Here is a 15,089-nt window from a genome sequence, read left to right on the forward strand (position 1 = left end):
CACAGACCCTAGGGCTTGCCGATCAGAAGGTCGGCGGTTCAAATCCCCGCGACGGGGTGAGCTCCGTGGTCCCTGCTCCTGCCAACCTAGCAGTTTGAAAGCACACCAGTGCGAGTAGATAAAGAGGTACCACATTGGCAGGAAGGTAAGCAGTGTTTCCGTGCGCTGCTCTGGTTCGCCAGAAGTGGCTTAGTTATGCTGGCCACATGACCTGGAAGCTATACACCGGCTTCCTCGGCCAATAAAGCGAGATGCGCGCCGCAACCCCAGAGTCATGTGCGACTGGACTTAATGGTCAGGGGTCCCTTTACCTTTACCTAGGTTGGTGGACAGCAGCCACAAAATTAAAAGACGCCTGCTTCTTGGGAGAAAAGCAATGACAAACCTAGACAGCATCTTAAAAAGCAGAGACATCACCTTGCCGACAAAGGTCCGTATAGTTAAAGCTATGGTTTTCCCAGGAGTGATGTATGGAAGTGAGAGCTGGACCATAAAGAAGGCTGATTGCCAAAGAATGGATGCTTTTGAATTCTGGTGCTGGAGGAGACTCTTGAGAGTCCCATGGACTGCAAGAAGATCAAACCTCTCCATTCTGAAGGAAATCAGCCCTGAGTGCTCACTGGAAGGACAGATCCTGAAGCTGAGGCTCCAATACTTTGGCCCCCTCATGAGAAGAGAAGACTCCCTGGAAAAGACCCTGATGTTGGGAAAGATGGAGGGCACAAGGAGAAGGGGATCACAGAGGACGAGGTGGTTGGACAGTGTTCTCAAAGCTACCAGCATGAGTTTGACCAAACTGCGGGAGGCAGTGGAAGACAGGAGTGCCTGGTGTGCTCTGGTCCAGGGGGTCACGAAGAGTCAGACACGACTAAACGACTAAACAACAAGGTTGGTGGACATCGCCGCCTCCTGTGGCAGGCAGTTCCGCAGTCTAACTACGTGCTGTGTAAAGAAGGACTTCCTTCTCCCTGTCCTGTAACTTCCAACATTTTTCTTCCTTCGATGCCCACAAATATGAGAGAGAGAGAAAAAAACATTTTCTCTGTCCACTGTGGCTGTTCAGTTTATCAACAGGGGAAGAGCCTTCAAAGATATATAATGGTTTTTTTGGGGGGTAGGGTTGGGGAAACAATATTTGGCATGAGAACAGGGGTGTTTATAGGAACACAGGAATGCCCATGAATTGCAGAAGGGTATTTAAGACAATAGGGACGCGGGTGGCGCTGTGGGTTAAACCACAGAGTCTAGGAATTGCCGATCAGAAGGTCGGTGGTTCGAATCCCCGCGAAGGGGTGAGCTCCTGTTGCTCGGTCCCTGCTCCTGCCAACCTAGCAGGTCGAAAGCACCTCAAAGTGCAAGTAGATAAATAGGTACCGCTCTGGTGGGAAGGTAAATGGCATTTCCGTGCACTGCTCTGGTTCGCCAGAAGCGGCTTAGTCATGCTGGCCGCATGACCCGGAAGCTGTACGCCGGCTCCCTTGGCCAGTAAAGCGAGATGAGCGCCGCAACCCCAGAGTCGGTCACGACTGGACCTAATGGTCAGGGGTCCCTTTACCCTTTACCTTTATTTAAGACAATGTCCTTCTTACTCTCTTCAAACAATCTAGGAAACCCAAAACTCCTACAAAGTTAATTTCACCCTGAAACATTTGGGGTTGAAACAAAGAACCCAAATCAGCTTTCCTCCAACCCCCATCCCACTCCTGCATTCGTTACGTTTTTTGCCATCCCATCTAAAAAAAAAATCTAAATAACGCCCCGAGCCTGAGCGCCACCACCCAAAGTTGCAACTTAATAAGACTAGAGAATATTAAGCTGTGCAACATTAATTAGCTTCCCCAGGAAGTACAAGGGATAAAGGCAGCTTTTATACGGTCTGACCGCGTAATTACAGGGGCTGCCTGGGAAAAAATGTTAATACCAGACCAGGGGAAATGTGTTTCACATTAGCCCTGACGTGAAATTTGCTGGAAATAGTGAACGGAGGGACACACGGCTTTAGCTGCCTCTCTTCTGACATGAGAACCATCGTCGGTGCTTAATTTGAACCAGGCCTCAGCCTCAGAACTGCACAAATCAGAGTCAGACCATTGGTCCAGCGACCTCAATATTGTCTACACTGGCTGGCAGCAGCTGGCAGGGGGTTCAGGCAGGGGTTTTCCCAAGCCGTACCTGAAGGTGCCAGAAAAGATGGGCCGTCACTGAGTCACGACTTGCGCTATGATCTCTTTCATCACATCAACCGGAACCTTAGTGAAAGCGAAAGCTTTTGAGAGCATCTTGGCTGAGATGCAGGGATGTGTTGCTGCAGCCGTCAGCATCTAAGAAGATGGAGGAGACGACAGTATTTGTGAATAGGATCTAGGGGTCTTGGTGGACCGCAAGCCGAACATGAGCCCACAGTGTGATGCAGCAGCAAAAAAGGCTGGTGCTATTCTAGGCTAAAAGGGACGCAGGTGTCGCTGTGGGTTAAACCACAGAGCCTAGGACTTGCCAATCAGAAGATCGGCGGTTCAAATCCACGTGACAGGGTGAGCTCCCGTTGCTCGGTCCCTGCTCCTGCCAACCTAGCAGTTCGAAAGCATGTCAAAGTGCAAGTAGATAAATAGGTACCGCTCTGGCGGGAAAGTAAACGGCGTTTCCCTGCGCTGCTATGGTTCGCCAGAAGTGGCTTAGTCATGCTGGCCACATGACCTGGAAGCTGTCTGCGAACAAACGCTAGCTCCCTCAACCTATAGAGCAGGATGAGCGCGCAACCCCAGAGTCGGTCACGACTGCACCTAATGGTCAGGGGTCCCTTTTCCTTTATCTTTATTCTAGGCTGCATCAACTCTAGCTTCCAGGTCATGGGTAGGCAAACTAAGGCCCGGGGGTCAGATCCGGCCCAATCGCCTTCTCAATCCAGCCCGCGGACGGTCCAGGAATCAGTGTGTTTTTACATGAAGTAGAATGTGTCCTTTTATTTAAAATGCATCTCTGAGTTATTTGTGGGGCATAGAAATTCGTTCATTTGTTTCCCCCCCCCAAAAAAATATAGTCTAGCCCCCCACAAGGTCTGAGGGACAGTGGACCGGCCCCCTGCTGAAAAAGTTTGCTGACCCCTGTTCCAGGTCAACGAAGCAAAGTCATAGTACCACTCTATTCTAGCTTGGTGAGGACACACCTGGAATACTGGGTACCACAATTTAAGAAGGATGTTGACAAGCTGGAAGGTGTGCAGAGGAAAGTGGCTGAGATGATCACACTTCAAAACGACCTTGACAGATTAGAGAAACTGGGCCAAAACAAACAAGATTAATTTTAACAGGGAGAAATGTAAAGTACTGCACTTGGGCAAAAAAAAAATGAGAGGCACAAATACAAGATGGGTGACACCTGGCTTGAGAGCAGTACATGTGAAAAGGATCTAGGAGTCTTGGTTGACCACAAACTTGACATGAGCCAACAGTGTGACGTGGCAGCTAAAAAAGCCAATGCAATTCTGGGCTGCATCAATAGGAGTATAGCATCTAGATCAAGGGAAGTAATAGTGCCACTGTATTCTGCTATGGTCAGACCTCACCTGGAGTACTGTGTCCAGTTCTGGGCACCACAGTTCAAGAAGGACACTGACAAACTGGAACGTGTCCAGAGGAGGGCAACCAAAATGGTCAAAGGCCTGGAAATGATGCCTTATGAGGAACGGCTAAGGGAGCTGGGCATGTTTATCCCGGAGAAGAGGAGGTTAAGGGGTGATATGATAGCCATGTTCAAATATATAAAAGGATGTCACATAGAGGAGGGAGAAAGGTTGTTTTCTGCTGCTCCAGAGAAGCGGACACGGAGCAATGGTTCCAAACTACAAGAAAGAAGATTCCACCTAAACATTAGGAAGAACTTCCTGACAGTAAGAGCTGTTCGACAGTGGAATTTGCTGCCAAGGCGTGTGGTGGAGTCTCCTTCTTTGGAGGTCTTTAAGCAGAGGCTTGACAACCATATGTCAGGAGTGCTCTGATGGTGTTTCCTGCTTGGCAGGGGGTTGGACTCGATGGCCCTTGTGGTCTCTTCCAACTCTATGATTCTATGATTGAGGGTCGGGAAAGCAAGCCTGATGAGGAACAGTTGAAGGAGCTGGGAATGTTTAGCCTGGTGAAAGAGGAGAGTGAGAGGAGATACATGTGAGAGCCATCTTCAAATATCTCAAGGGCTGTCGCACTGGAGAGGGAACAAGCTTGTTTTCTCCTGCTCCGGAGAGTTGAGGACTTGAACGGCTGGTGGCTGGAGCCAGCTGGGGGCCGGCGAAATGCCCCCGTCTCCCTGAACGCATCCCAACAGCACCATGGGCATCGTGATAGGTGCGTCACAGAGCTTGGCGCGCCTGCTGCCCCTGGCTCAGTGCTGTACTGGTGGCACGCTCGGCGGCCGCGCTGGAGCAGCTGGAGGGCAAGTTGCACGGCGCTCTGTGTGCATGACCTCGGACGACGTGCCGCAGCGCATGATGCACGCCACCTGGGAGCTCCACAGGGTCGGGCCAGCTGCTAGTCAACAACGCTGGTGAGTGGGCGGTGCCGAGATGCGCTCCTGAGCGCGTGCAGAGTGCATTCCTCCTCCAGGAATTTGCAAAGCGGCAAATCGTGACCCGCGCGTGCACATACACAGGTTGCGTTCCTTTCAGGTTGCAAACGGGGCTCCGGAAACAGGTACCACTGTATTTATATTTTTCAAAATATAGTCCGGCCCCCCACAAGATCTGAGGGACAGTGGACCGGCCCCTTGATGAAAAAGTTTGCTGACCCCGCTCTAGTCCTCAGTGAGGCTGCCTCACCCACAGATTCCAAACTGTACGTGGCGACTCCTCATAATCTCTCTTTTAACTCAAGAATTGTTTTTTAAGCATAAAGCAGCAGCAGGAATTGCAATCTGGATCACCCGAACTGCTTATCTCTTGCCCTTTGGGCCTAAAAAACCCCACCATTATTGCCCCTTCCATGATCTCTTTATCTTGGTATCTTGTTCCCCGAGGGGCCATCTTGATAAGAAAAATGGCTCCTAAGGAAAAGGCTCATTTCCCTGTTCAGACCTCAGATTCCAAAGCCGCGATAAAATCCACAAAAGACATACCCCAGTCTCATAATACGCTGTTTTATCCCAGTTCAGACTATTTGTCCATCAGCGCTGCCTGCGCTGAATGGAGATAGCTCAGTCATCAGATCTTGAGATGCTTAACCTCAGGGTGGTGAATTCGAGTCCTACGTTGGGCAAAAGATTCCTGCTTTGGACTAGGTGACCCTTGGGGTCCCTTCCAACTCTATGATGACTGGCAGCTGCCCTCCAGGGTCTCGGGCACATAGCACACTTACTGATCCTTTTCCCCCCCAAAAAAACTTGGAAACACTGGTTCCGGAAAAAGGGACGCTTTGCGTGTGAAAGCAGGTTTTCTGCCACTGAGGTTAGCCCACAATGCGTGGAAAATACCGGTAGAAGAAGTACCGGTATCCTGTGTGAGTGCCTGGAGGTGGTTGGAGGATGGATGGCGGCTAATTGAGGTTGAATCCTGACAAGACAGAAGTACTGTTTTGGGGGGACTGGAGGTGGGCAGGTGTGGAGGACTCCCTGGTCCTAAATGGGGTAACTGTGCCCCTGAAGGACCAGGTGCGCAGCCTGGGAGTCATTCTGGACTCACAGCTGTCCATGGAGGCGCAGGTCAGTTCTGTGTCCAGGGTGGCTGTCTACCAGCTCCATCTGGTGCGCAGGATGAGACCCTCCCTGCCCACAGACTGTCTTGCCAGAGTGGTGCATGCTCTGGTTATCTCCCGCTTGGACTACTGCCATGCGCTCTACGTGGGGCTACCTTTGAAGGTGACCCAGAAACTACAACTAATCCAGAATGCGGCAGCTAGACTGGTGACTGGGAGCAGCTGCAGGACCGCATAACACCAGTCTTGAAAGACCTACACTGACTCCCAGTATGTTTCCGAGCACAATTCAAAGTGTTGGTGCTGACCTTTAAAGCCCTAAACGGCCTCAGCCCAGTATACCTGAAGAAGCGTCTCCACCCCCATCGTTCTGCCTGGACACGGAGGTCCAGCTGTGAGGGCCTTCTGGCGGTTCCCTCATTGCGAGAAGCCAAGTTACAGGGAACCAGGCAAAGGGCCTTCTCAGTGGTGGCGCCTGCCCTGTGGAACACCCTCCCATCAGATGTGAAAGAGAAGAACAACTACCAGACTTTTAGAAGACATCTGAAGGCAGCCCTGTTTAGGGAAGCTTTTAACAGACCACTGTATTTTAATATTTTGTTGGAAGCCGCCCAGAGTGGCTGGGGAAACCCAGACAGATGGGTGGGGTATAAATAAATTATTATTATTATTATTATTATTATTATTATTATTATTATTATTATTAAGAAGTGTCCCATGCAAAAGGCTAATAAATTCATTATCGTGGACGGCAGCCCATTTCACCTGATGCAGGGCATGCTAGCCTTACACGGACCCTAAGAACTAGGCATTTGGTGCCTCTTCAATAACTTTTTGGGATACCTAGTTGAAAGGGACCCAAAGGTCATCTAGCCCAACCCCCTGCAATTGCAGCTCAGGTTGACCTAGCGCAGACGGCGAAACCTCTAGCATGCCTGACCATCGGACACATAGAAGTTGACTCTCTTTACTGCTCAGCAATACGGCCAGCTCTGCCATTAGGCAAAGTGAGGCAACAGCTTCAGGCAGTGCCCTAAATTAGAACTACAATTCCCAGCGCCTTTAAACTACAGTTCCCAGGGGAGAGAAGTTTCTGCTTTAATTGTACGGTGTGTACCCAACCCAAGAGTCATCTTTCGTCTTTCATATTCTCTGTGTGCAAAAGACCTGCCTAATGTGGCCTCTGTGTATTCCACATTTTAAAAACGAAAGACGACAACGGAAAAATCTGCAGTGACTGCATTGTGGTTGTTTTTTTATTTCTTTGTCCTTTGCATAATTATTTCTGCCTTTAGAAGCCATGGCAAAGAATTATGCAGGATGCAAACCCACAAGGGCTCATGCACACAGAATTCCTGGTGCATGGAATAATCAAAAACAGGCATAGGAAGTTGGTTCTGGTAAGGAAATATCTCTCTGCGCATGCTCAGAGGCAGTTTCTCCTCCGGCCAACCTGCATGCATGCAAAAAGATTATTCCATGCATTGCATGAGACAGGCTGCAGTCCTACACAGGATAGTTACCTAGGAGTAAGCCCCATTGAACCCACGGGGGCTTACTTCTGAGTAGACAAAGGATTGGATTCCGCCGCCTGCCACGCCATATTGGCACTTCAGAAAATCATAAATGCAACCTATTCTGTCAATTTGATTCCCTCCCCCTCTTTCTTTTTTCCTTTCTCCTCCTGTGATGAGGCTGCATTTTAATGTTTCAGTGTTTTGATGTTGTATTTTAATCTTGTTTTTAAGTTGTATCCATTCAACTTGTTTTTATTATTGCTTGTTAGCCGCCCTGAGCCCGGCCTTGGCTGGGGAGGGCGGGGTATAAATAATTTATTTTTTTTATTAGTAGTATTAGTATTATTATTTAGGCATGAAATTATCCTAGTTTAAGAACATTGCAAGAGATGAAAATGGCATCCTAGATTATTTCACATCTGTTCCAGGTTCAAAACTCCACGTTTTTACAATCTAAACAGCGGTAAGGAAAATCTGGGACCTGCTCTGTGTTACTTCTGAGAAAAGTCAGCCCCACAGCCCAGACACGCCTGTCTTCAAGCCTTGATTGACCACAGATTTTCACATGAATAATACTTAGAAAGAAAAACCCCACAATTTTAGGGAAAACAGATTTGTACTTACTGGAGTTAACCCCCTGGATTCACAAACACTATTGGGGGCACAAGTCTCATTCACATGAATGCGATTATTCTCAGTCCCCATTCACTTCAGTGGGACTTTTGTAACTGAACTCGCCTTTCGATTGTGCCCTACGAAGTTGAAGTTTAATAGCCTTTTTAAATCTATTTTCTCGGGGACCCTCCTTCACAAAGTACAGACCCAAACCCAACAAGCAAAATACAGTTTAATGCTTTAAATGTTGTGTGTTTGCCTGTAAATTAACATCAATGGGAGGCAATGTTTGGTTTCCCTTAAATTGTGGGTATTTCCGTACTCCCCCATCATGTTTCACTAAAATTCACATTCCCCCGTCTTTTGTACTGCTTAATAAGCGCTTGAGGGAAGATTTAGATCACATCGCCCTCAAAAATTCCAAATATCTCTCCAGAGCCATTTAAGGGAAAACACCCTGAGGCAAAGTCCACAGTCCTATACCTCACAGAGGCTTGTAGCCCTGAGCAAAAGCAGAGGCAGCTAGCCAGCGTCAAAGAAACACCAGCAGACTTGGCTCCACACGTTCAAGGTCTTGTATCTGCGGCCTAACACAGCTCTCTGTGTTTGCTAAAAACCTGGCGCTACTAAATGCACCCTTGTCAAAGCTGGAAGATCTTCAGAGAGATCAAGTGGAGTTAATAAAATAACCTCAGCCAACTTTGCTACAGTGGTACCTTGGTTCTCAAACTTAATCCGTTCCGGAAGTCTGTTCCAAAACCAAAGCGTTCCAAAACCAAGGCGCGCTTTCCCATAGGAAGTAATGCAAAGCGGATTAATCCGTTCCAGACTTTTAAAAACAACCCCTGAAACAGCAATTTCACATGGATTTTACTATCTAACGAGACCACTGATCTATAAAACGAAAGCAAGAGTCAATGTACTGTACTATAAAATAAATAAGACAGTATTGTAGATGATAAAAATAAAAATTTATATTTTTTCGGACCTGCACTGATAATAGTCATTGTTTGGATGGGGTTGTTTTTTAATCCATTTCCAAAGTTACACAATCAATCAGTCGGTAGCTGAACTGGGTTCCACACAGTCACAAAAACAAATTAACTGAAAAATCCTCAAAAACAAAAGGGCAAAATAAATAGCAAAAACAAAAGTGCCAAACTTAAACCGTTCCGAAAGTCCGTTTGACTTCCGAAATGTTCAAAAGCCAAGGTGCAGCCTCTGATTGGTGCAGGCGCCCTGGAAACAATAGCCAACAGCCACATCGGATGTTCGGTTTCCGAAAAACGTTTGAAAACTGGAACATTTACAGAAACCAGAGGCCTTTCTCCTGGGCATGGTCGGCCAACTGGTGTCAAAGAAGGATAGAACTTTCTTTATGTATGCTACAACAGCAGCAAGAATACTCATTGCAAAGTACTGGAAGACACAGGATCTACCCACTCTGGATGAATGGCAGATGAAGGTGATGGACTATATGGGACTGGCAGAAATGACCGGCAGAATCCGAGACCAGGGAGAAGAGTCGGCGGAAGAAGACTGGAAGAAATTTAAAGACTATTTACAGAAATATTGTAAAATTAATGAATGTTAGAACGATGTCGGATAGAAATTAAGTGGTTTCCAGCTGTAATATTTTTAGAGAATATGGAAAAAAAGGTTTAGAAGCAGGTTAAAACTTATTGATAAGGATTTGCTGAACTAACAATCTGAATTGGAATACAAAAAAGGGAGGTATGAGGAGGTCTGGGAAATAAGTTAATGGAAAATAAGTTATGGAAACTTTGTGTGTTTTTAATTATTTTTATTTTTGTATTTTTGTTATTTTTTCTTTTTGATTTTTACTGTATTAATATTGAAAACTTTAATAAATATCTTTAAAAAAAGAAAAGAAAACTGGAACATTTACTACCGGGTTTTGGGCGTTTGAGAACCAAGGTACCACTGCAGTTCTAAGAAAAACCCCTCCTTCGTCACGCCTGTTCTTCCATTACCGTTTACACTGTAAGCTCCTAGGAAGCAGAGACTTATGTGTCTTTTACCTAACTATGGCACCAAACACATGGGATAAAGAATGGTCATAACTGCGTCATTCTTCCCTCATCTCCCTTCTCATTTCCTGCCGGACCAGGCCAGCGGCCCATGTAGTCCAGCACTGGGTTCGAAATTCGCCAGGCGCCTTTTGAACCTGGCTCTCGGCCGAGTCAAGATGCCTGGGAGACAGGATGGTAACTGATGTCTCCTCCATCTGGGTATCCTTGGATGTTTTCAAACCCTAATGCCACATCCTGTAGAATTCCATCGGTTGTATTTGATCTGTACTTAACCTGAAACTGTTCTTAACTTGAAGCACCACTTTAGCTAATGGGGCCTCCTGCTGCTGCTGCGCCGCCGGAGCAAGATTTCTGTTCTTATCCTGAAGCAAAGTTCTTAACCTGAAGCACTATTTCTGGGTTAGCGGAGTCTGTAACCTGAAGCGTATGTAACCCGAGGTACCACTGTATTTTAAAATGGGGTTTCAGAGTTTTTAGGGGTTTTTGAATGACTTATGTAGATTTTTCAATTTCATTGTTCTGTATGGGACAATGACAATAAAGATATAAATAAAGAACTGAGCCAGATGTTTAACTGAGATCAATCACTGTCAGTCCATCCTTTGAAAAAGAAGAGCTGAGAGCTGTCTTGCCCCAAAATGGCAATTGGACCTTCCATTTTGGCGACTGCAAACCTTGGTTTAAGGGGCCATTTGGCACCTAGCTTATATACGGTATATGAGTTCGTAACACTGCTGTCAAGAGCCATTACTGCGTGAAATACTGTATTTTTTGCTCCATACGACACACTTTTTTCCTCCTAAAAAGTAAGGGGAAATGTCTGTGCGTCTTATGAAGTAAATGCGTGGTCCCTGGAGCCAAATTGTCCAGGGGCGAAAAGCAGATCGTGCTCTTTATTTTTAGAAAGAGGGAAGGGGGTGTTGAAACAAAGCCGCTGAGCAGCTGATCGGCAAGTGATCGGGAGGGGAGATAAGGGACTCTAGCAATAAAGGAGGCTGCCACACATGAACCACAAAAATCAAACATCCACTGTTTCGTTCAGAATATTTTTTCCCCTTGTTTTCCTCCTTTAAAAACTAAGTGTGTCTTATGATCAGGTGTGTCTTATGGAGCGAAAAATACGGTACTATAACCCAACTGGTTGACAGGTAGATTCCCTGGAGATTGCGGTTGATCTCGTGATTAAAGAAGATGTGGAATGAATGTATCCACCCTCCACCCCCCTCAAAAAAAGCTCCACCACTCTGGGTAGGTCACTGCCATTTTTTAAATACAGATTTATATAGATCATAGTCTCCCCATCGTTTTGCCCGGACACTGAGGTCCAGGTCCGAGGGCCTTCTGGCGGTTCCCTCCCTGCGAGAAATGCAGTTACAGGGAACTAGGCACAGGGCCTTCTTGGTGGTGGCGCCCTCCCATCAGATGTCAAGGAAATAAACAACTCTCTGACTTTTAGAAGACGTCTGAAGGCAGCCCTGTTTAGGGAAGTTTTTAAAAGTTTGATGTTTTATTGTATTTTTAATCTTTGTTGGAAGCCGCCCAGAGTGGCTGGGGAAACCCAGCCAGATGGGTGGGGTACAAATAAATAATAATAATAATAATAATAATCTTGTGAGTTGGATGTGCCTGCTATAACCAATTAACCAATAAGTAAGACGAAGGCGAGCCGAAGATACTGGGCAGCTGAAAAGATTGCAGGCTCTTTGCCCCAGATTCCTTGATGCTCATACACTTGTACAGACCGATTTCAATCACATATACAGAGAAGAAACGACAGGATTTGCTCCCAAAAAGAATGCTTAGGACTTTAACATGCTATTTAATCCGTAGCACAACCCCCTAAATATCACTGCAGAACTAAAGCCCCACGAATGGGCTTTACGGCTAGGTTAAGCGTAAATAAAATTGCAGCCTCGAGTCTCACAATAACCCTGTGAGGTAGGCCACTGCTGTTCACATTTCACAACAGGCGAACCAAGTCTGAGCTGCAGCGAGCTGGAAGTCCAAGGTGAAGTTGGGAATTCGAACTCTTGATCTTGTTTCCCCCCTAGCCCTTCCCCGTTTTACTGGGGAATCGTAGAACTGCACAGAATCGTATGAGTGCAGAGTTTGTGCAATTGTAGACCTTTCTGTCAAGGGCCGAAATTTCGGCTCCTTGCGTTTGCTGTCACTAAAAAGCACCAGGAGCAATCATACCTAGAAATGCATTAACCACATTGCATACGAAATATTATTATTATTATGCATTAAATTTGCATGCCACCCTTCGTCCGCGGATCTCAGGGAGGTTCACGACGCAAAATCACAACATAAAAACTGCAAAATGCACAGCAAAAACGCCTTCCAGAGGTAAATCTCTGTTCCTTCTCGAACACACATCCCCACGCAATGCCTGCGAAACAGCCTCATCTATGCAAAAGTGGGGACAGAGAAAAGGAAGGGCCCCTCTTTTACTTCCCATCACCCCCAAAAGCAAAGCTGACTGGGTAATTTAAAGGGCAACTATTTTATATTTTGAGATCTCAAGTAAAGAGTCTGGTGAATGTGTTTTTAGCACTCTAACTCTCCGACTCCTCCAACTGGTGACAAGTCCTTTAGAAGCCAGCAGTTCTGAAGAATTCAAGCAGTTCTGGAGAGCTGAGACCTTACAGTATCGCCCTTTTTCCAGAAGGTGTGGGGCAGTGAAATTATTTGCCCAAGCTTCAGAGCCAGCTGCAAGCCTGGCCCGCCTCACAGGGCTGTTGTACTTTGCCCTCCCCTTTTTTTAAATCTTGTGATATCTTTTGAAGAAGGGTGGTATATATATATCTACAGTGATACCTCAGGTTAAGTACTTAATTCATTCCGGAGGTCCGTTCTTAACCCGAAACTGTTCTTAACCTGAAGCACCACTTTAGCTAATGGGGCCTCCTCCTGCCGCCGGAGCACGATTTCTGTTCTCATCCTGAAGCAAAGTTCTTAACCTGAAGCACTATTTCTGGGTTAGCGGAGTCTGTAACCTGAAGCGTATGTAACCCGAGGTACCACTGTAATCAGAGTGTTTGTTGTGGGGGAGGAAGGGAAAGGAGAATGTTAGCCGCTTTGAGACTCCTGAATGGGAGTGAAATGCGGGATATCAAATCCAAACTCTTCTTCTTCTTAATAAATAATACTAAAACAATACAAAATAACTTGGTGGATGGCAAAACAAAATCTGCACAGTAAGTGCTAGGGAAATGAATGCCACCAATCAGAATTTGTTTTTTCCCCTCATCTGTTTTTAGTCTATTGTTATACTTTAGCTTTAAATTACTGTTGCTGCTTTTTTGGAGGGTTTTTTTGTAAACAGCTTTGAGATTATTTTTTCAACAATCAAGCAGTACATAAATTTTATGCGATTAGAGAGATTAAGCAGTACTCTCGCATTTTAAACACCCAGCCCCAGTTATGGGCGTCAGGTGAGGCGTTTGATGCGCGCTACTCCAGGCTGAGAGCAACGCGCTCTTATTTATGCTCAGAGGCACTCTTTATGCTCAGAGGCACTCTAGCGCGCTGCTGCTCCAAAAAACTATTCCTCCAAACTCGTGCACTTTAAACAAACGCCCACAGACACACAAATATATATATATATAAAAACCCAAGGGACCAACTGCACCAGCCAAATTTAAACTCATCGTCAAGTCCCTGTCCGGACACACCCCAGCCACGCCCTTTCTTGAAGACGGAGATCCTTGGAAGAGCGCGACTTACTCCCGAGAAAGCGCGCAAGTCTCCGCTCATTTCCTTTGGAGAGATCGACGCGCAACTTTCAAATCCAAGAGGTGGTTGTTTTCCAAGGAGCGAAGGGCGCGCAGAGATCTCCGCCCCCCAAATATCCAAGTTTCCAGTTTCCCGGGTCGAAATGGCACGGAATTAATTTTTTTTGGGGGGGAGGGAATAAGCTCCGAGGGAGAAGAGAGCAGGATCCTAGAATTGCGAAGCGGCAAAGGAGCACCCAAGGATCATCCAGCCCAACCCCCGCTTGCAACAACGCAGGAACCGCGTGGAAGACGAAAGCTGCGTTAGTAATAGGAAGACAAAGGCAAGACTCACCTGAGCAGGGAGGGATTGGAGTAGCAGAAGAAGGCAGGTAAGGGTGGCTCTGGTCACATTCACGTCCGTTTCACCAGAGTCTCCTCCTTGGAAATGCATCTTGCACGCCCCTCAATTATATATATATTTCTTTTTTCTTTTTTAATGCAAGCCAGGAATGCTTCGATCCGAATGCACAACCTCTCTTTTCTTGAAGGGTTTTTTTTTTTGCCGGGGGGGGGGATAAATAAACAAATAAATAAATACAGAGCCCCCTCCCGCCCACTACTTAACAGTTACCAACCACCAAGCGCTTCTCGCGGTCCAAAAATTTGGGTAGAGAGCGCGCTCTGCAATCGCAGGGAAACTGGGCACACTTTTCTCCCCAAAGAGGAGTACAGATTTGTCCCTTCCTGTCCCTCTTTCTTTCTTTCTTTCTTTCTTTCTTTCTTTCTTTCTTTCTTTCTTTCTTTCTTTCTTTCTTTCTTTCTTTCTTTCTTTCTTTCTTTCTCTCTCTCTCTCCCGATTAAAAAAAAAAAGGCAACCCAACTGCTAAAACGAAGCGGCCCCTGGGGAGAGCGAGTGCGGAGCTGCGTTTGGCATCTGGAGGGCCCGGAAAGTCGCTCCAGATGTTGCTCCAGAGGCGTCGGCGCGCGCAGGAGGAGCCGAGCCTCTTTCTTCCCCGAGGAGGAAGGGTTTGCAGTTTTGCAAAAAAAAGGAGGAGAGACAAAAGGGCGCAGAGCCGCTCGCTGGATCCCTCGCTGGGCGTTGCGCAGTATTTTCCTTCCCCGGATCTCTCTGGCACCGTGGAAAAGTTCGCCCGGGGCTGGCGAGGCTGCGAGTGGGGTTCCTCTCTGCTTCCTTCCCGGCTCCTGCTTCTTCTTCTTCTCCTTCTCCGCCTCCTCCTCGCGAGCAGCTGCTGCAACGGCCGGGGACGCGCCTCTTCCCCAACATGCGCTCCCTGGCGGCTGACTCGCCCGTCTCCTCCCAGAGGTGGGCGCGCCCGGTCTCGCCTCCTTCTCCTCCCTCTTTTCCCCCTCCTGCCTCTCTCTTCCTTCCTTCCTTCCTTTCTCTCCCACCTCCCTAAATTATTATAATTTTTTAAAACCTCAGGAAACATAAGGACAGCACTTCAGGATCAGGGCAATTGCGCTTCTAGGCCAGCATCCTTCAAGAAC

General features: G+C 47.0%; 1 protein-coding gene across 1 annotated transcript in view; it reads right to left on the bottom strand.

Annotated features, from left to right (window-relative positions):
- LOC310827802 (tumor necrosis factor receptor superfamily member 16-like) overlaps window positions 1-14,813 on the bottom strand; it is a 48,676-nt gene extending 33,863 nt beyond the window's left edge. The window contains exon 1 of the mRNA XM_083704264.1: window positions 13,933-14,813. Coding sequence (XP_083560390.1) covers window positions 13,933-14,031 — 99 coding nt within the window. The 5' untranslated portion in view covers window positions 14,032-14,813. The remainder of the gene's footprint in view (window positions 1-13,932) is intronic.
- Between the last annotated feature and the right edge of the window lie 276 nt (window positions 14,814-15,089).

This window comes from Podarcis gaigeae, assembly GCF_964106915.1.
Source record: "Podarcis gaigeae genome assembly, chromosome: 12".
NCBI lineage: Eukaryota > Metazoa > Chordata > Lepidosauria > Squamata > Lacertidae > Podarcis > Podarcis gaigeae.